General features: G+C 44.6%; 1 protein-coding gene across 1 annotated transcript in view; it reads left to right on the forward strand.

Annotated features, from left to right (window-relative positions):
* PDZD2 (PDZ domain containing 2) overlaps positions 1-21,680 on the forward strand; it is a 352,225-nt gene that overhangs the window by 86,624 nt on the left and 243,921 nt on the right. Inside the window, exon 2 of the mRNA XM_060236112.1 lies at positions 5,993-6,863. Coding sequence (XP_060092095.1) covers positions 6,388-6,863 — 476 coding nt within the window. The 5' untranslated portion in view covers positions 5,993-6,387. The remainder of the gene's footprint in view (positions 1-5,992; positions 6,864-21,680) is intronic.

Genomic DNA, 21,680 nt, shown 5'->3' on the forward strand with positions numbered 1-21,680 from the left:
ATCAACATTCTGTCAATGGCTGTCGCTATCTGGCCCCTGGGTTGCTAGGGCTGACCTCTTGCTATTCTCTGTCTAGCAGCAGAAGAGAAGTGAATGGTTGAAGGTGTCCTGAGACAGCAGCTGGCTTCCTGTCCCGCTTACAAACTTCCCAGAGGTACTTAGATGTGCACAACTGGAAAGAGGATGCAGGTTTACATTGACTTTCGATCCGATCCATCAGGTCTCTAAATATGTGCCCAAGTACTTTTTCCTCAGCATTATGAAAATAATAATTGCTTTGCTGGATGAGACCAAGAGTATTTTCCCCCTCTGAAGTTCAGGGAAGGGTCTCTTTCTCTTGATGGGCTGTGTTTATGGAATCTCACCTTGGGGAAACCTACCAAGGCTCATCTTTGTGTATAAAGGAAAGGAAAGGTTCCCTTTGCAAGCACCAGTCTTTTCCGACTCTGGGGTGACGTTGCTTTCACAACGTTTTCACGGCAGACTTTTAAAGGAGTGGTTTGCCATTGCCTTCCCCAGTCATCTACGCTTTTCCCCCAGCAAGCTGGGTACTCATTTTACCGACCTCGGAAGGATGGAAGGCTGAGTCAACCTCGAGCCGGCTACCTGAAAACCCAGCTTCCACCGGGGATTGAACTCAGGTCATGAGCAGAGCTTAGGACTGCAGTACTGCAGCTTTAACACTCTGCGCCATGGGGCTCTTTTTTTGTGTATAAAAGGTGGGTTTAAATTACAGGTATAAAAGGTGGGTTTAAATTACAGGTGGAAAGGTACCAGTTGGATATTAAGATTTGGTTTTTACAGTAAGAGTCGTTCAACAGGGGAACCAGCTGCCTAGGGAGGTGGTGAGCTCCCCCATTCTCTCCAGACCCCACTCCCAAAATCTCCAGGTATTTCGCAACCCAGAGCTGGCAGCTCTGTCATAGAACCAACCTTAGAATGCTGTGGTTGCCTAGCAACAGCCACTGAAGGAATCAATTGATTAAAGCTACAGGTGTGCCTTTTATCATTTTGCATTTTTAACACCCCCCCCCCTTGTATTCCCCCCCCCGATTTCATATCCCCCCCCCCCCCCACAAACCTGAGGCTCTTTTTATGTTTGTAGAAAGATCTGCCCTGTCTATTCACAGCTCCAGAAATTGGTTTTAAGTATCCAAAGATCTGACTTTGCTATGTGAGCATAAGATTTGGGTCCTTTGTGGCATTTTGCTGGTTTGTTGGGTCTTGCGATTTATTTTCATTGTAAGCCTCTTCAGAGGAAGGGAAGGCAGCATGGTATAGCCCAATCTCATCGGATTTGGGAAGCAAAGCAGGGTCATAACTTGGATGGGAGACCACTGAGAAAGGCCCTGTAGAGGAAGGCAATGGCAAACCATTTCTGCTTCCTATTGGGTTGAGAATTCCTCGCTAAGGTTGACTTAAGTGAAGTCAGCAGTGACTTGATGACACTATATAAACACACAAGCCTCTTTGGGGATAGAAACTTCTTTGGTGATTATGGTGATAATGTAGATAGGGACCAATGCATATCTAGACCAGTGCCTCTCTGTAAGACAGGGTTATCTGCCATAGGCAACGATAGCCAGACATCAGTGGGGTGTGATAGTTAGAGTGTCCAAGAAAACATTGGGAAACAAAAGTTCAGATCCCCACCTTGGAGTCACAGTTGTTTTTCCTCACAGGATTGCTGCGAGGATAAAATAGAGGGGAGGTATCAGGTATGCAGCTTTCAACTCAGAGAAAGTATAGGATAAAATGTGATGGTTAAATTTTTATCTTGTAGGCCTCAAAATGGCCGACTAGCTATTCTCAATTTTTCAATTTGCATTAATTTCAAAGGAGATAACATTGAAACTTCCAGCTGAACCATGACACCTGAACACTTTCATCAGAGCTCATCCGCAGCAGCAGCGAGCAAAATATATTGTAAACAACTTTGTTTGTAAGGGAACAGCTATATCTCAAAAGCTTTAATGTACAAATTATCATTTGTGGTGTGTTTGAGGTGAAGAAAAAAAAAGACTTTTGAAAAACGGTGAACATGCTTGGAGTTTGGTTGTGTCAGAAATGCAGACTTTAAGAAAATGGAGCCTGAAGAAGGTATTCAAATAAATCAGCTTTTAAAAGTTAGTAACAGGACATTTTAATGACCTTGTATATCTCTTTAGAAGCCAGGAAATAAGACAGTGAGGGCACTTCAGACATTCTCCGGGGAGGGACGTGCAAGGAAGGAAAAGCTCAATTTATTAGAATAAAATACACACCACACTGATGTCTGATTGTATTCAGGATATCCCAAAATGCTTTGAGAATGTTTGGATAAAAGCAAAGTATTCCTAAACAGTGTCCTTTCTCATGCACATGCCCACTGCTGTTGAAAGCCTTTTTCTTTTCAGCTAGATTTGGTGCCAAGTCTAACATAATCCATCTACTTGGAAGGACAAGGCCAGATTTGGAAAATCTTGAGATGCTTGCAGTTGTAAAGAATCAAATAAAAGACAGAACATGTAAACTTTAAAAATAAGAACCTAAGAAGAGCCCTGCTGGATCAGACCAGTGGTCCATCTAGTCCTGTCTCACACAGTGGCCAGCCAGTTCCTCTGGACGGCCAATAACAGGGCACAGAGGCCAAGGCCTTCTGGGTCTGGGATTCAGAAGATTAGTGGCTCTGAATGTAGAGGTTCCCCTCGGTCATCATGCCTAGTAGTCATTGATAGACATCCTCCATGAATTTATCTAATCCCCTTTTAAAGGTGTCTATTCTTGTGGCCATTGTTACATCCTCTGGCAGTAAATTTCACATTCTAATCACTCATTGTGTAAAATAGTATTTCCTTTTGTCTGTCCTGAACTTACTGTCCATCAACTTCATTGGATGCCCTCAAGTTCTGGTATTTGGGAGAGGGAGAAAAACATCTCTTGGTCAACTGACTCTAAAGGTAAGGGTAGTCCCCTGTGCAAGCACCAGTCGTTTCCAACTCTGGGGTGATGTTGCTTTCACAACGGTTTCATGGCAGACTTTTTACGGGGTGGTTTGCCATTGCCTTCCCCAGTCATCCACACTTTCCCTCCAGCAAGCTGAGTACTCATTTTACCGACTTCGGAAGGATGGAAGGCTGAGTCAACCTCCAGCTTCCCCTGGGATCGAACTCAGGTCGTGAGCAGAGCTTAGGACTGCAGTACTGCAGCTTTACCACTCTGCGCCACGGGGCTCTCTCAACTGTCTCTACCCCATGCATAAATTTCTAAACCCTTATCATGTCTCCCCTTAGTTGTATCTTTTCTAAACTGAAAAAACCTGAGTTCACAACCTGAGCTCATGACCTGAGTTCGATCCCACTGGAAGCTGGGTTCAGGTAGCTGGCTGGAGGTTGACTCAGCCTTCCATCCTTCTGAGGTTGGTAAAATGAGTACCCAGCTTGCTGCGGAGAAAGTGTAGATGATTGGGGAAGGCAATGGCAAACAACCCCGTAAAAAGTCTGCTGTGAAAACATCACCTGGAGTATTGTGTTCAGTTTTGGGCACCACATTTTAAGAAGGATATAGATAAGCTAGAATGGGTCCAGAGGAGGGCAACAAAGATGGTGAGGGGTCTGAAGACCAAGTCCTATGAAGAAAGGTTGAAGGAGCTGGGGATGTTTAGCCTGGAGAGGAGGTGGTTGAGAGGTGATATGATCATCATCTTCAAGTACTTGAAGGGCTGTCCTATAGAGGATGGTGTGGAATTGTTTTCTGTGGCCCTGGAAGGTAGGACGAGAACCAATGGGTTGAAATTAAATCAAAAGAATTTCCGGCTCAACATTAGGAAGAACTTCCCGACCGTTGGAGTGGTTCCTCAGTGGAACAGGCTTTCCTTCCTTGGAGGTTTTGAAACAGAGGCTAGATGGCCATCTGACAGCAATTAAGATCCTGTGAATTTAGGGGAAGGTATTTGTGAGTTTCCTGCATTGTGCAGGGGGTTGGACTAGATGGCCCTAGAGGTCCCTTCCAACTCTTCTATGATTCTAAGTCCCAGCCTTTCCTCATAAGGAAGAGTCCCAGCCTTTCCTCAATCCCCAAATCATCTTGATTGCCCTCCTCTGTACTTCTTCATTTCTTCTCCAGATTCTCAATAGCACCCCTTAAACTCAATTAAATCTGATGACAGTATTTGACATTTCCATACTTCTTGATTTAAGAGCTCCTAAGGAAGAGCTCTTATTAGCAGTAAAACTCAGCTGCCTGGCTGTTATGGAATGTTCATCTCCACTCCAATGGCTCAAAAGTTAACAGAAACTGTTTGGTGGAGCCATGTGGAGGTTTTTGTGGGATAGTATTCAGGAAGGGGGAAGATGCGTCATTATCACAATACTTGGCAGTGTGTATGAATGCTGTGTGTTTAAAAATGAGTGGAGTACACGAAGAGGAAATGGAACCAGCATAGGAAGAATTGCAAACAAAAAAATGATGTCTTTGAGTCTCCCAAGTATTTCTATTCATGGTTTCTGCCGTTTATTATAGGGAGAGTTTTGCTTGCTCAGCATAAGGACACCTGCTGTATCAAGCCATGATTTATGAATCTAGTAAACATGGGGCAGAATAACGCAAAAGAGATGGGCCTGCTGTGATTGGACTCATTATGTATCCAGCGCAAAAATAACAAAGGAACATTTGAAGTGTCTAAGTGTGGGGAATGTAAGGATTTTGAAGGCTGTTTAAGATTAGTTTCTCTAGTATGGTGAAAGTAATTGGAAATTTGTGGAGAACTGCCTTACCCAAAGCTGTGAAATCCCCCCCTTCCCTCTTGCACACAGCTTGAAGACCAAAGTCTTCCTGGTACCCAACAAACTGCAGTTTGTTACAATGTCTGAATCAAATGAAAACTATGACTTGTTCTGTTTTCTAGAAATTGGGATTCTGATTTTCAAAGCAGAATCAAACTGTCGTTTATAATTCCGGTTTCTGGCCAAGAGAGCAAAGCGCCATTTATCATTTTACCCAGTTTGGATTTCACAGCAAACTGGAGGTTTTTTTTTTTAACAAGGAAGTATTCAGTTTCTGAGTTGCAAAGAAGAGGAGAGAGGAAGGATACAGAAGCCCTTGGGTTCCCAGAGCTCTCTACTGAGAGCCAGTTTGGTGTAGTGGTTAAGTGGGTGGACGCTTATCTGGGAAAACTGGGTTTGATTCCACACTCCTCCACTTGCAGCTGCTGGAATGGCCTTGGGTCAGCCATAGCTCTCGCAGGAGTTGTCCTTGAAAGGGCTGCTGCTGTGAGAGCCCTCTCAGCCGCACCCACCTCACAGGGTGTCTGTTGTGGGGGGAGAAGATATAGGAAATTGTAAGCCACACAGAGTCTCTTGATTCAGAGAGAAGGGCAGGGTATAAATCTGCAGTCGTCTTTGTCTTCTTCTACTGAACCATGGTTTCTTGTTCCATCTGATCACAACTAGTGCAGGGGTGGCCAACAGTAGCTCTCCAGATGTTTTTTGCCTACAACTCCCATCAGCCCCAGCCATTGGCCATGCTGGCTGGGGCTGATGGGTGTTGTAGGCAAAAAAACATCTGGAGAGCTACCGTTGGCCGCCCCTGAACTAGTGAATTCCTTCAATTACAGCGTACTATTGCAAGGAGCTGATGGGTTTGTGTATGTAGTTGCTCTTTGGATTTTGTCTCTTGGTCACACTAGAATGTGATGGCATCCTGGAAAGTGGATTTGTGCCTGGGTGGCTAGATGCAAGATTTGTCTATACGTGCATTTGAAGAAATTTGTTTTCACATTCATAAACTTGTTTTCGTCCTCCCTTTCTCGTTCCTCTTCTGCTGGCTTTTTAGAACACCATTCCTAACCCAATACCCTGGTCTGTGGCAAGCGAAATAAACAGATTACAGAATTAATGAGCAAACAGAATAATATGAAAGGAAAGCTTTCTTGTTAATGAGCATTGTAGGCAGCTCAAATCCTTTATTTGAACACGAGAATTATAGTTTTAACTACTGTTTTCTCCCTTTCTAGGTCAAGTCGGTTGGTGGGTGTGGAAGAGCATCACCATTGCTGTTAGTGGAAAACTGGATGTCTGAGTGGGTTTTTTGTGTGGACAGCTATGAAGATTGCCAGACAAGAAGTCCCTGCTGCTTCCTTCCTTTCTGACCGAGCACTCCAGGGTGACTGAATTCACTCTTTTTTTTTGTTCACCCCACAAAAGATATTCTGTTACCTTTGGCCAAACTGGAAAAGAAAGACTCTTGTGTTGATTTCTGGCCTCCTACGTTGATCTTTTTGTTTTTGCTTTTAGTATGGCTGTTGGTAGAGTAGGTGGTTACCTTGATATTGAAAGGCACGTCAGTCATATTTTGATCACCCAAACCTGGAAACAGTTCTTCACGTAATGGAATCCTGGAGTGGCCACAATGCCCATCACGCCGGAGAATGTGGTGCTGTTTCTCCCTGTCCTTTACCGGTGGCTGCAGAATCATTTGAAGGAGGAGGTGGAAGAGCCGGAACAGAAGCTTTGCCGATCCGCCATCAAGAAACTGAGGGAGTACATCCACTTGAACTTCCCGGTGGAAGAAGGCATCCTTCAACATGGTACGAACCCTGTGGACATGGAGATCTGTACTGTTTACCTTACCAAGGATCCAGGAAACGCTGAATCCCTTGGCCTAAGTTTTGGGAATATACCTGCTCTAGGGGACTATGGAGAAAAGCGGAGAGTGGGGAAGAAGAGGAAGGGGCTCAAAGGCCCAGTGCTGGACGTTGGAAGCATCTGGATCACTGACTTAAAGAAAAACAGCCCAGCAGGGAAATGTGGAAAGGTTCGTTTGAGAGACGAGATCCTTTCCCTGAATGGGCAGTTGATGGTTGGAGTGGACATCAGTGGTGCAAGGTAAGAAGCTTAAACAAACTTGACTGCCAGTAAATAGTATATAGTGTTTACAATTTCACAGAATGTTTCTAGTGGTAATAATAATATATTCTGGGTACTGTTCTGGGTACCTTGCTGTGTAGATGCAAGATTGGACTAGGGTTTTTTCAGTAGCTGTTCTGATGCTGTGGAATAGCTCTCTCTGGAGGGTCCCGATAACTTTCAAGGAATTGGAAGGAAGATTCTTATTCTACCGGGCTTTTGAAAGCAGTTCTTCTGTTTGGCTAGTGCTTTTAGACATGCTGCTTGTTCTGTTGTATTGATTTGGAGGAAGGCTCCACATTTAGTTCATAGGCAAAGGAGAAGTCTTCTGCGGCCAACCCCTCCTATCCACTGATAATCTTTGGAGATATCCCTAATGGTGACCTAGATCCCTTCTGAGCTAGAGTTCCCAACTCCAGGTTGGGAAATTCATGGGAGATGTTGGGGGCAGAGCATGAGGAGGGTAGATTTGGGGGAAAGAAGGGAGTTCAGTAGGACCTAATGCCAGAGACCACCATCCAAGGCAACCATTCTCTTCCCCCAGGGGAAATGATGTCTGCCATCTAGGAGAACACATCAGGGGAACTGATGTGCTGCTAGACTCAAATCTAGCTGTGCTATTATTACCTCAAGAGCACATGCTCTTGTTTAACTGACCGGCTATCAAGTTCTCGACTCTTTTATTTCGCTGTCACACTACTATAATTAGGGATACAAACATGTGGCTTTTGCTAGCATCAGTGGCGGTACAGCTGGAAACATTTCCTGAGTCTTCTCTTGCAGATGTCTAGTGGGTAAAAAGCATTCCAGTTTACAGTACTGAACTTTTGTGGCTAGCCGGACGTGAAGCATGGCATTGGAAGGTTAACGCTTGAGATGCCACTGAGGCACTAACTGTTCCTTTAAGCCCCCGGGGAACTTTGATCCCACCAGAGGCAGGAGTGCCAAATCCCACTGCAGTTGCCGCAGATCACTGGGTTAGCCAGTGCTAAGCTCCATTAGAATTAGGCATGATTAGAAAACTTTTGTTAGTGAGATGTTAGGTTGTGGCTGCTTTGTGAAACGTGTAGCAACTGCTTAGGAAAAAAGCGGGGAGATTGCTAGCTTTCGCCAATGTTCTTTTGTTTACAAGGACAGGAGATTGACATTCCAATGGGGATCCTTGGCTTCCTTGTTGGTTATTTGGAATCCCTGTTTCTTACCATCTCCTCATGCAAGTGAGAAAATGTCAAAAGAGGGCTGGTGTGGTGCAGTAGTTAGAGGATCGGACTACGGCCTGGGATGTCTGGATCTGAACCTCTCCGCGATGGAAGCTCCCCCAGGTGACCTTAGGCCCATCACCATCTTTTAGCTGAACCCGACAAGGTGGTTGTTGTGAGCATTAACTGTCACATTAATGTAAAAAGCCATTTTGAGTCCCTGATGAGGGAGAAAAGCGGGATATAAATTCAAGACAACACTGAACCTTTCCATTTAACAGCATCACCCAATCCTTTATCCATGCCAAACAGACTGCATCATGATATAATCTTAAATCTGGAAGCTGAAATCCTCCTCTCTCTTTAGCATCTGTTAAAATTTTTATCTTGATCCTTGGTTTTTTCCCAGCCCATACAAATTCTGAGATCTTCCTTTGCCATTTATTAAATTGTTTACTGTCTTTCACAATCGGAATAGTTTGAAACAAATACAATATTCTTGGCAAAATATTCATCTTAATTGAAGCAATCCTACCCAACAAAGACAGATTAAGTCTATTCCATTTCGTCATATCTTCATCCATTTTATGTCATAACTTTTCATAATTATTTTTGTACAAGTCAATATTCTTCATTGTTACCTCTAAACCCAAATACTTAACTTTAGAGGTAACTTCACATCCCGTCAGTCTCTGCAATTCTTTCTGTTTATTTAGTTGCATATTTTTGCATAGAAATTTTGATTTTTCTTTATTTATATAAAGTCCAGCTATCTTTCCATATTCTTTTATTTTAGCCAACAAAGGTATCACTTGTATCGGATTTTCCGTTATAAACACAATATCATCTGCAAATGCTCTATAAGAGAATCCTCTAATCTTCAGTCCTTCTATTTCTTTATCATCTTGTATTTGCCTTAGCAAGATTTCAAGGCTCTTAATGTTAGAAGCTCATGGAAATAAATTTGGCTGGCATGCTTATATGTATTATGGGGAAAAAAAGATGGATGGTTTTTTTTCCTTACCATTATATCAGAAATAATTTGTTGAAAACCTCCACAGCAGCAGAAGGCATTGCTTGGAAGTTGCATGGATTGCTTTGCCAAGTAACTAACTGCATTTGGGTTCTGTGATTCCACACATGGCTCTTCTGATTCACTGTTGCTGTTGTGCCAAGGGTTCTAAGAATCCTGTTTCGATGCCTCCCCCTGCCAGTTTCTAAGGGGTACCTCAGAGTGTACGTACATATCCCCTTCAAGTAACAATATACAACAGTCTGGACACAGCTGTGCATTTTGGTCATTCTGGGAACCTCTGTTCGATTACCTGAGAAGTGTGAGCTTTTGCTGGGGTGGGGTGGGGTGAGGAGAATGTATGAGCATGCTGACTGGGAGGGGCTGTGGCTCAGTGGAAGAGCATCTGCTTTGCACACAGAAGGTGCCAAGTTCAATCCCCAGCGTTTCCACTTAAATGGACCAGGCAGCAGGTGATGGGAAAGACCCGAGGCTCTGGAGAGCTTCTGCCAGTCTGAGTAGTCAAGACCAAACTAATGGACTGGGAGTCTGATTCAGTATAAGGCAGTTTTGTGTGACTGACTGCCTCAGATCAGAAGGAAAGGATGGTTAGTTGCTAGCAAGCTGGTCATTTTATCTGTTCCTTTGTGGTCCATGTGGCCCTGACCTGGGTAGATCAGGCTAGCCTGATCTTGTCGGATCTCAGAAGCGAAGCAGGGTCGGCTTTGGTCAGGATTTTGATGGGAAACCATGAAGGAATAGTGGGGTTATGACACAGAGGCAGGCAATGGCAAACCACCTCTGAATGTCTCTTGTCTTAAGAACTCCACCAAGAGTTGCCATAAGTCAGCTGTGACTTGATGGCAACCCCCCCCCCAAAAAAAACCCCAGACCATTCATATCATGTTTCAAGCAAGACACTTCAAAAAGTTTGACTTAATGTTTTCGAAGAATGGAAAGCAAACATCACTCCTCTTTAAAGGAAAGAACATAAGATAAGCCATGTTGGATCAGGCCAATGGCCCATCTAGTCCAACCTTCTGTGTCACACAGTGGCAAAAAAACCCAAGTGCTATCAGGAGGTCCACCAGTTGGGCCAGGACACTAGAAGCCCTCCCACTGTTGCCCCTCCCAAGCACCAAGAATAAAGAGCATCACTTGCCCCAGACAGAATAATAATAATAAGATATTGGATTTATATCCCGCCCTCCACTCCGAAGAGTCTCAGAGCAGCTCACAATCTCCTTTATCTTCCTTCCCCACAACAGACACCCTGTGAGGTGGGTGGGGCTGGAGAGGGCTCTCACAGCAGCTGCCATTTCAAGGACAACCTCTGCCAGAGCTATAGCTGACCCAAGGCCATGCTAGCAGGTACAATTGGAGGAGTGGGGAATCAAACCGGATTCTCCCAGGTAAGAGTCCGCGCACTTAACCACTACACCAAACTGGCTCTCAGTGTATTGTTGGAGAGTTCCAACAATACACTGTGGCATATAGCTACTGATGGACCTCTACTCCATATGTTTATCCAGTCCCTTCTTGAAGCTAGCTATCTATGCTTGTAGCTGCCACCACCTCCTGTGGCAGTGAATTCCACATGTTAATCACCCTTCGGGTGAAGAAATACTTCCTTTTATGAGTTTTAACCCGACAGCAATTTCATTGCCGGTCAGCTGTGTCTGTCTGAAGCAATAGGACAAAGATGGAGTCCAATGGCACCTTTAAGACCAACCAAGTTTTATTCGAAGTGTGAGCTTTCGTGTGCATTCTGTCTGAGTAAGTGTGCATGCACATGAAAGCTCATACTTCGAATAGCACTTTGTGGTCTTAAAGGTGCCACTGGATTCCAACTTTCCTCTTTAAAGGAAAATCCTCGTTCTAAATTTGGATATTAAATGCATAGAATATATGCAGTTTTGCCGCTGAATACACATTCTCTGAAAAGCTTTGAAGAGCTTAAGGGAACATAAGAACATAAGAGAAGCCATGTTGGATCAGGCCAACGGCCCATCCAGTCCAACACTCTGTGTCACACAGTGGCAAAATTTTTTATATATACACACACACTGTGGCTAATAGCCACTGATGGACCTGTGCTCCATATTTTTATCTAAACCCCTCTTGAAGGTGGCTATACTTGTGGCTGTCACCACCTCCTGTGGCAGTGAATTCCACATGTTAATCACCCTTTGGGTGAAGAAGTACTTCCTTTTATCCGTTTTAACCTGTCTGCTCAGCAATTTCATCGAATGCCCACGAGTTCTTGTATTGTGAGAAAGGGAGAAAAGTACTTCTTTCTCTACTTTCTCCATCCCATGCATTTTCTTGTAAACCTCTATCATGTCACCCCGCAGTCGACGTTTCTCCAAGCTAAAGAGCTTAGCTGGGAATGGAACCATGCAAGTGAAGCTTGATCCCTGCGATGTGTGTGTGTGTGCGCGCGCATGTGCCAAGAGGACAATTTGTGCAGCAAAAGACCTTGGCTCATGCTGTTTGGAGACTAGAGGAGCTCCCGGTAATATAGGTATTTGGCCACTTCTGGCATCAGGGAAAAATCTAACCTTTGGTTTGAATGCAAACATGAAAAACAATGAAGGAAGTCAGAAGAATTACCTGCATGCTCTTGTGTTATGTATTGGAACTGGAGTTTGTCCTTAGGGCCAGCAGAGACTTGGCTGAGCTTGAGACCCTAAAACAATAACCACTTGGGTTCAGGAAGGAGGCCCATCAGGGATCGTTAGGCCAGTCCTTATATCTCGGTCAGAGATATAGGCATGTTGCAAAGAAGGGAGTGTAAAGGGACAGTGCTAAATGTAAGTTGTGTGTATAGTTGTGTGTAATGGGATGATGGTGATGAGATTCAGGAAGGAGGCCCATCAGGGATAGTTAGGCCAGCTATTAACCTATAGTTGTGTGTAATGGAATGATGGTGATGAGATTCAGGAAGGAGGCCCATCAGGGATAGTTAGGCCAGCTATTAACCTATAGTCATGTGTAGTGGGATGATGGTGATGAGATTCAGGAAGGAGGCCCATCAGGGATCGTTAGGCTAGCTATTAACCTATAGTTGTGTGTAATGGGATGATGGTAATGGGATTCAGGAAGGAGGCCCATCAGGGATGATGGTAATGGGTTTTTGGGTGGGGAGGTTTTGCATGCATATAAGCAGGGCCCTTGGTTCTGTCAGACAGTTCTGTTCCTATCTCATTATGCTGAATCACTGAATAAAGAGCTGAACTCACTATCTCTTGGGCGTCCTCATGCTTTGAACCCAGTACATTTTATCTTGTTTCCCTGCGCTTTTGGGGTGGCGTGAAAACAAAACCACCATAGAAGATTCCCAGGATGAATGAGCAGTCACAGACCCAGAACTCTGACCCCAGTGGGTAAGGATATGTGCTGTATGGAGCAATTCACTCTTCTTTGGGATAATTACACTATCAAGAACTGGATGGGTGGTTTCAATACCCCACATTCATTTCAATAAATTTCTGTGTGGGTACAAGGACAAGAAACTGGAGTTTCTCTTTGCTCTCAAGCATTCCCCCCATCCCACTAATGGCTCTCTCAAGCCCCCAGCACTTAAGACATGGTTATGCAAATACATCTAGCCAGCAGAGAAAAATCAAAGGGCCATTTGATGCCCTGGCAGGCATGTGAACGGGGATTCCAAATGTTAGATTAGCTAGATTTGAATCCAGCATCTTTGAGACCAACAAGATTTTCAAAGCTCCCTTTGTCTGATTTGAGCAGGAATGGAGATCCCTGAGTCCTTATATCTCGGTCAGAGATATAGGCATGTTGCAAAGAAGGGAGTGTAAAGGGACAGTGCAAAATGTAATGCTAGATTGTCTCTCTTCCTGGGAAGGACAGGAAGAGAAGGATGGACCCATAGGAGGGTGGGCTGATGGAGAAATCAGTTCCCTGGACAATTAAAGGAACAAGGTCCATTTTGGCTCATTTCATCTGGGGACAACTTGGAGGAAGGAGCTCTCATTTCCTGCACCTTGGTGGCTGCCATTATCATATGGAGCTAGCAAAGAGCAGGCCGCACAGCCAAAGACTCCAAGGTAATGGATGACTAATAAAACAATAGAATCTGCCCTAGAATAATAAAAGTAGAGTTGGTTTAGCAAACAAACAGAGTGGTAAGCTGCAGTCCAAGTTCTGCTCATGACCTGAGTTTGATCCTGACGGAAGCTGAGTTCAGGTAGCCGACTCAAGGTTGACTCAGCCTTCCATTTTTCCGAGGTCAGTAAAATGAGTACCCAGATTGCTGGGGGGTAAAGTGTAGATGACTGGGGACGACAATGGCAAACCACCCCGTAATAAGTCTGCCGTGAAAATGTCACGGTGCATTGTCACCCAGGTGCTTGCGCAGGGGACTGCCTTTACCTTTTTTACCTTTACGTAGTAATCTCAATCTGTTACGTATGGACATTTCTTTTTTAGTAAATTTCTTATTACGGTATTTTGAATGCTGGAAGTTCATTCTCTGTGACTGCAGCAAGCCCCACTCAGACACATTAATAAAAGGGCACAAGGGAAAGGGTGGCAGTTCATCAATAGATCACTAGATCCCCTGAAGTGCAGAAGTGCAGTAAGCCATCCCTGTGAAGGCTTGTGCAAAAGCAGGAGGTGCTAGGTAGAGCCTATAAAACAGCGACCTGTACTAGGAGTGTTGGTTTTCTTAGGAAGAACTACTTTAATCAACCAGCTGGTGGCAGTGTAGATACCCAGAGAGGAACAAGGAAACCCTCTGGGAGTCATATGGGGTTGGGAGAGGGTTTGCTCCCAGGAGGATGCCCAGAAATGCCCGCTGAGTGTCTTGATCTGTCAGAGGGCCCAAAGTGGAAAAGCCCCCGTGGATCAGCAGGGTGTTCCGTGTCATGCTGTAAGACAGGAAGCCTCAGATTCAAGTGTGCGTTCAGGTTCATTGGAAGTCTGCAGGCAATAATCAGATTTCCTGCATCTATAGTACAAGGAAGTTAAATCTGGGTTCCCTTCCAGGGTTGTTGTAAAGATCAATGAGGTAATATGTCATTTCAGATCTGTAGCTTGACTTGGATTGTGGGGGTTTTTTTCCCCCAGAGGTTTTCCATGGAAAGCAGATGACATTTGGGTCTTCTGCAAGACTTAATGTGGGAAACACGAGTCCATACAGGTTCTGAATACTTCTACTTGGATTCTGTCTCATTTATATAATGGATGCATCTCAATGTTGTTTGGTTTTCTTTGAATTTTAAGTAACTGAGATTTGGGAAGGTGGAGCCTATTACCTGCCCTCTGTGGCCCATGTATGTGCACACAAACAAAAAAAGAAACCTCTCTGAACCAATCTGCTGTTATGTGGTGGAATATGTTTCAGAGACCCATGAACAAGAATGGTCTTTTTTTGAGGGGGGGGGGGGTGGGTTTTTTTGTATTTTTATGAGTGTGTGCACACACCTTGAAGTCAACCTCTGGTGACTGACCCCTACTGGGGCCGTGAAGGATATCCAGAGAGGTGGCTGAATAAAGCCTGCCCCTGTCTTCCGGGTCTGGTATTCCAAGGTCTCCCATCCAAGTACTTGCCAGAGTCAACCCTGCTTAGCTGCTGAGATCTGATGAGATCAGGCTTGCCTGGGCTATCCACGTCAGGACAACAAGAATGGTCTTGATTTGTACAGATGGTTTAGGCCTCTGTGCAGAGGCTGTAGAGGTAGCAGATGAAACCCACAGAGTAATGAAAAGATCGGACTAAGTGCCGTGGACTGCAGGGGAAGCTGGGGGAATTGGATCACAGGAAAAAATAGATCTAAAGAGACATGAGAAGTTCATGTGTCAAAGTACTTCATGATGAAGTCCTTTTCTTTCTGTTAAAGGACTCTACAGTCCACTTATTTGATCTGACACTTCCCTCTCAGGGTTGGAGCATTTTCCCACACTTTCGGAAGTCCATTTCCCCTCCACTCTTTCCTTTTATACCAGGTGTGTACTAAGGGAATGTAGAAGGTACTGCCACATCCTGCAGCCAGCCAAGTTTTGCTCTTAAACTTAAAACATGCTTAAAACATTAGCACTCATTGGTCTTAGCTCTCGCAGAGTTGTCCTTGAAAGGACAGCTGCTGTGAGAGCCCTCTCAGCCCCACCCACCTCACAGGGTGTCTGTTGTGGGGGAAGAAGATAAAGGAGATTATAAGCCGCTCTGAGACTCTGATTCAGGGAGAAGGGCAGGGTGTCACGTTCTCAGGGCGTAGGCAGGCAGGAGTCCAAAGCCAGTCCAAGGTCAAGGTCCAGGAAGTCAAGCAGGAGCCAAGTCACCAATGCAGAATCACAAACCGGAATCAGAAGTCAATGTCCAAAAGCCAAAAGGTTAGGGTGCCAAGGAAATCAAGCAAGTCAGGATCAGGAATCAGGAAGGAGTGTGGATGCAAGCCAGAGAATAGACTTGTTGCTTCCACAAGGTTACCAGGTCCTGGGTGGGAGCTATATGGGAGTCTCAATCAGCCTGCTCCCTGGGTGGCAGTGACTCTGCTAGAACTCAGGGCTGAGAGATCTGAAGCATCGATGTGCCTCATTTCTTCGCTCTGAAAGTTCTTTCCGGAGCCTGCTTTGAACTCTTGAGATGGGCGGAGAGTGTGTGGAGGAGATTGATCATCAACAGCTGACACTGGTGCCTGGAGAATGATTGATGGGCCAGCTGCTGGTTGTTCAGCTGAGGAACTGGCTGTCAGCTCTTCCGGGTCTGTTAACCCTTCCAACTCCTCATCAGGGCTCATGACACGGGGTATAAATCTGCAGTCTTCTTCTTAGAAGAAGATGATATTGGATTTATAACCCACCCTCCACTCCGAAGAGTCTCAGAGCGGCTCACAATCTCCTTTATCTTCCTCCCCCACAACAGACACCCCGTGAGGTGGGTGGGGCTGGAGAGGGCTCTCACAGCAGCTGCCCTTTCAAGGACAACCTCTGCCAGAGCTATGGCTGACCCAAGGCCATGCTAGCAGGTACAAGTGGAGGAGTGGGGAATCAAACCCGGTTCTCCCAGATAAGAGTCCGCACACTTAACCACTACACCAAACTGGCTGCTTTCTTTGTATTTCTCCCATGGAACCTAGGGAGCTGGGCAAAGGAAGCTCTGGCTCTTTCCTTCCTTCCTTCCTCAGGGGACATCAGAGGTATGTGACGTAATATGCAAAGGGGCATCTGCTACAAAATGAGCCCTGATAGGACAGGTCCCTGGTATAGGGGGTTTACAATTCCAATTTAGACACTGAAGGGAGGCAACAGAATGCAAGAAGACAGCTTGGAGAAGAATGGGAGACATTAAAGTGAAAAAGGCTATAGCTCGGTCAAATAATCTGACAGGAATGAAACGCTGTAGAATTCTGCATCCAGAACTGCAGATAACTAATCTCTTTGTTTCAGCTGGGAATGCAGACTAAAAGGCCAAATCAAGGACTTTACATAAAGAAGACGTGGCTTTTGATCCAGGCCATCTCGTCTTAGGACCCCTTGCACTATGATGACAGTTTTGCTAACCATTGACCTCCTAGGACTTGGCTGCCAGTCATAGCTGGGGTCTCCTGGGATGTTCAAGACAGTGAGGTTAGGTGGTATTGCTGGTATAGAGAACAACCTGATACTATTTACTGATTCTGCGTTTGTTGGAGATCCGGTGAGTTGCCCATACTGTGTTTGTTTTGCTCACAGTCCAGTTTCATCGAATTAAGAAACAAATGGCACAGCTCAAGTAGTCATGAACTGTGAAATCAGAAATCTATGATGTGAATGCCCTTTTTACCAGGAGAGACTGTAATGGGTTGCAGAGGCAACACAAATCTGCTATTTGCAGCTAAGTTGCTTAATGGCTTTGGGTGTTTTCATTGCTGATACATCCCAAAACCGTGACTTAACAGATGTACAGGTGGGCTGCGCCATTAATTTAATTTCTGCATTGGCCTTGGCTGTGTGAAAATGGATGTATGGTACAAACTAGCCATGGAGTTTCTGTCTAAAAATCACCTGTATTATTTTTTCCCCCCAAAAAATCCCTGGCACGGTTTGTGTTCTAATTCCTTGCAAAATATTTGCTCAAAACGAAATGCAAATGTATAAGTTTTAAGTGCCAAGATTTCTAACTGGATTCTCTGTCTCCCCCCCCCCCTCCCAGTTAATTCAATTTATAAGGCATTCCCAGAAATGTCATAATTTGAAAGTGTGATGCGGCTGTAAATCAGGTGGCCAATTCTCCTTGTGAAATTCTTGGATTACTCAACTGGGCAAGAAAAGAAACTTGGGTGTCTGGTTGATTTCTGAGTACACAGAAGGCCTGCAAGCCTGTGCAAATAGAAGTCAGCTCTATGCCAGCGTTGTAAATTTCAGTTCCTGACCAGACATCCTTATCTCAAGAATGAGACATCTGATTAGCCAGGGCTACAGTGAGGTTTAAAAAACAGCAGCATAAAAGGAGGGCATGAATGGGAGCTTTGCAAACTGTGCTGTTCTCAACAAAGGAAGTGTTGGCGGTTGTGACCAGTTTGAAGGAATAGACCGGGGTGGCCAAACTTGCTTAACTTAAGAGCCACATAGAATAAACATCAGATGTTTGAGAGCCACAAGACGGGAAGGAAGGAAGATAGATGGGGGAGGAGAGAGAGGTGGAAAGAAAGCAACTTTAACTTTAAATGCATTCTCCAATCATGGGTATCATGGGTCCCCACTTGTGCTAATTGGATGGTGTGACACAGGATCCTTTGCAGGTCTTTTTCGAAGAAATGATAATGGCTCAAGTGAGCTACTGGTCAAATGAAGTTGTTACAAAATGTAGGGAATTTGGGATTGATGTCAGTCTGGAGTTGCAAAATGATTGTCCTCTTGCCAAATGAGATGTCAGAATTCTTAGCATGTTGGAATCAATGTTCCCTCTAGCTCAGAGCTTTTTAACTTCCAGCTCACACATTTTTGTCCTAGCTCAGGAAGGATGGCCCCAGAACAAACTGATTTATGCAGTAGGCAAATCACTTGCTCACAACTTTAATGCAGTAGCTCACAAAGTAAAATTTTTGTTCAGAAAACTTCACAGCTTAGAGGGAACATAGATTGGAATAGCTATTTGATTGCTGTCGTTGTCTCGTCTCCCTGCATTGGTGATGACTGCACAAATATTACCAAAATATAACACATCACACGAAGTTCCAATCTCCTGTTCCCTGAGTTTCCACGGTTCCACTGGCACTCTAATACACATGTATTCGTGTGTGGTGGAGAACCCCAATCATTGAGCTTCTTTTAATTAGTTTTCCAGATGTTATGAAGTCATAGGAAAATAACCCAACACATTTTGTTTAAATGCATCAAATGAGGGCTGACTGATTTGTATACATTTAGAGAGTCTTGCAACATGATGGTTCATCTCCCTGCAGTTAATGCATCTAAACATTACCAGCTGGGTGGAATCGGGAGGCTGTTGTTATTAATAACCTTGTGGTGACTATGAGTCTTGTGGCACTTTAAAGACTAACAAAATTGCCAAGGCTAATTTGTCATGACAGTGTGGTCTGGCTCATAAAAGTTGGAAGTTGCCAGTCTTTGTGATCCCACAAAGTTCTTTGTCACTTTGGCTGCAGCAGACTAAGACACTTTCCTAAGAACATATATCCTAAGAAAACTTTCCTGAGGGTAAGACCCAGTGAATAGAAAGGGGATTCACTCCTAAACAGGGCTTTTTTTGTAGCACGAACTGATCTAGCCAATCTTTCTGGAGCTTACAGTAGGCCCTGTACTAAGAGCCATGGAAGGTCTTGGAGGATTGGCTACATCGGGGGTGTGGCCTAATATGCAAAGAAGTTCCTGCTACAAAAAAAAAGCCTTGCTCCTAAATAGACCTGTTTAAGATTACTCCTTATGTTCTGGCTTGCTCATACAGGGCACTGAACTGGGAGAGATTTGGCATGGTAGAATTAAGCACACTGCTTCCAGTTGTGGGCAGAGGATCATTATGTAGCAAAGGCTACAACAGGCCCTCACCTGGATGGTTCTGGCTAGCCCAGTCTCAACAAATCATGAAAGTTAAGCAGGGTCAGCCCTGGTTAGTCCTATGGGTAGGAGTCCACCAAGGAATTCCAGGGTAGCTACGCAGAGACCTCTGAATGTCTCCTGCTCTCAGCAGGGATGTGTCACTATAGGACTTTGGTTTCTTCTAGGCTATGGTATACTATAGAGTTTCCCCTCCAATGCTGCCATTTCCTCCAGGGGAATTGATCTCTGTACTTTGGAAATGTCCAATCCCAACCTGAAGGCTGGCAACCCTAGTAGCATAGGACAGAAACGAAGAAGTAGAAGAACGGGATTTTAGCCTAGGCTGCCTCACTGCGTGAGGTAGCAATCATTATGCCAGTTTAAGATTTTCAATAAATCTTGTTTGGAATCTAAATAGCTGTATTGGTTGCTCGAAAAAGAAAAAGAAGACCGTAGATTTATACACCACCCTTCTCTCTGAATCAGCATCTCAGAGCGGCTTGCAATCTCGTTTACCTTCTTCACCCACAACAGGCACCCTGTGTGGTGGGTGGGGTTGAGAGAGCTCTCGCAGAAGCTGCTGCCCTTTCAAGGACAGCTCTGCTGACCCAAGGCCATGCCAGCAGCTGCAAGTGGAGGAGTGGGGAATCAAACCCGGTTCTCCCAGATAAGAGTCCATACACCACTACACCAAACTGGCTCTCCCTATGTTTAAAGTTCCCTGAAGAGAGAAAACCAGCTCCCCAAGTAAAGAACCTTTCTGCCTACTGTGCTAGTCTTCTGTTGAACGGGATTTTTAGACATAGGAACCTCCAAAGCTGAAGCCCACGAACTGCAGGCTGTCCTGGTTCAGCCAATTCTGTCTCCCCAGAGCTTTGCCACCAGTTTCCCCCTTGCACTGTGGGTTCCCCCACTTTACCCCAGTTCTGCCCTGACTCCTGAAAACAAAACGGGGGAGGCAGTTCATTGGGCTGCAGCCAGAGGAAGGTGGAAATCACTGCCCCCTTCTTAAGAAAAAAAGTGCTTTAGGTCTTCAAAATTCTCTAGCTGGCTATAGGCTAAGTTTGCTGGTTTAGTAATATAGAAGAAATGCGATGATTGCATGCATTACAAACACAGCAGGTGAGATTAAGTTCATATAGTAATCTTAGCATTTACAAATTTAACCAAAGCTAACATGTCCTAACTATGCGGGGAGTTTGTTTGGAGCTTTAAAAAATCAAGATCAGATCTGAATTTCTAATTTTTGCATGGTTGGGATTCTTGGATTGTCACGTACCCACTGTTGAATGTAATGAATTAATGAATGAGAGCTGCTTTCTGCTTCACTTCCTGGAGTTCCTTTTATAAATGATGAAGTAAGAACAAGCACAATCTCTTTCCATATGTTGACAGTCCCTAAAGCCACATCGCCCTCTGGTGGTATGTCTTGATGACAGTATGTGGCAGGCTAGTGTGATCTCATCAGATCTCAGAAGCTAAGGTGGGGAGGGGGGGGAGGCCCTGGTATGGGAGACCAGCAAAGGAAATCCAGGGATGGTATGCAGAGGGAGGCAATAGCAAACCACCTCTGAACAACCCTTACCTTAAAAACCTTATGAGGTTGCCATAAGTTGGATGGGACTTGAAAGCACTTTTAGCCACCACAGCAGTTAAGGTCTTGGGAGTGACAAATGAACATATGAACATATGAAGCTGCCTTATACTGAATCAGACCCTTGGTCCATCAAAGTCAGTATTGTCTTCTCAGACTGGCAGCGGCTCTCCAGGGTCTCAAGCTAAGGTTTTTCACACCTATTTGCCTGGACCCTTTTTTGGAGATGCCAGGGATTGAACCTGGGACCTTCTGCTTCCCAAGCAGATGCTCTACCACTGAGCTACCGTCCCTCCCCTGTCATGCAGATCGGCCTTTTGTTTGTGAGGCTCAGGAGTGGAATTCTATCAGGAGCTCCTTTGCATATTAGGCCACACACCCCTGATTTAGCCAATCCTCCAAGAGCTTACAAGGCTACATCAGGGGTTTGTGGCCTAATATGCAAAGGAGCTCCTGCTAGAATTCCACCCCGGGGAGGCTCAATCTGTTCTGATAGCATCTTGTTATGTCTCCAGGAAAAAATAATGTTGGAGTATGAATTATTAGAAATACACGAAAATTTAATAGAGAATCCTAAATGTGCCATATTTTTCCATCCCCTTATTCCTAATGTGCATGGAAGCACAGCAGCCATTGGTATTCCTTTTTTCATCCCTAAAGTTCAAATTCCATCTCTTGTGGTCCAAAGATAGATAGATAGATAGATAAATTTATTGTCATTGTTCTCAACAAAAGAGAGCAACGAAATGAGGTGCTCTTCCACAAACATACCAACACATCAAACACACATATTCATAAACTATTTAAATACATCTAAAACCATTTAAACCATTAAAACAATTTAAACCATTTAAATCCATCTAAAACAGATAATCATTCATAAAACCATTAAAACCATATAAACCATTTAAATACATCTAAAGCATCACACCAGCTTGGACACACGTGTGGAGCATTCCATTTGCAAGGGTTTTCCTTCACTTGAAGAT

The sequence above is a fragment of the Heteronotia binoei genome, chromosome 4, assembly GCF_032191835.1.
Source record: "Heteronotia binoei isolate CCM8104 ecotype False Entrance Well chromosome 4, APGP_CSIRO_Hbin_v1, whole genome shotgun sequence".
NCBI lineage: Eukaryota > Metazoa > Chordata > Lepidosauria > Squamata > Gekkonidae > Heteronotia > Heteronotia binoei.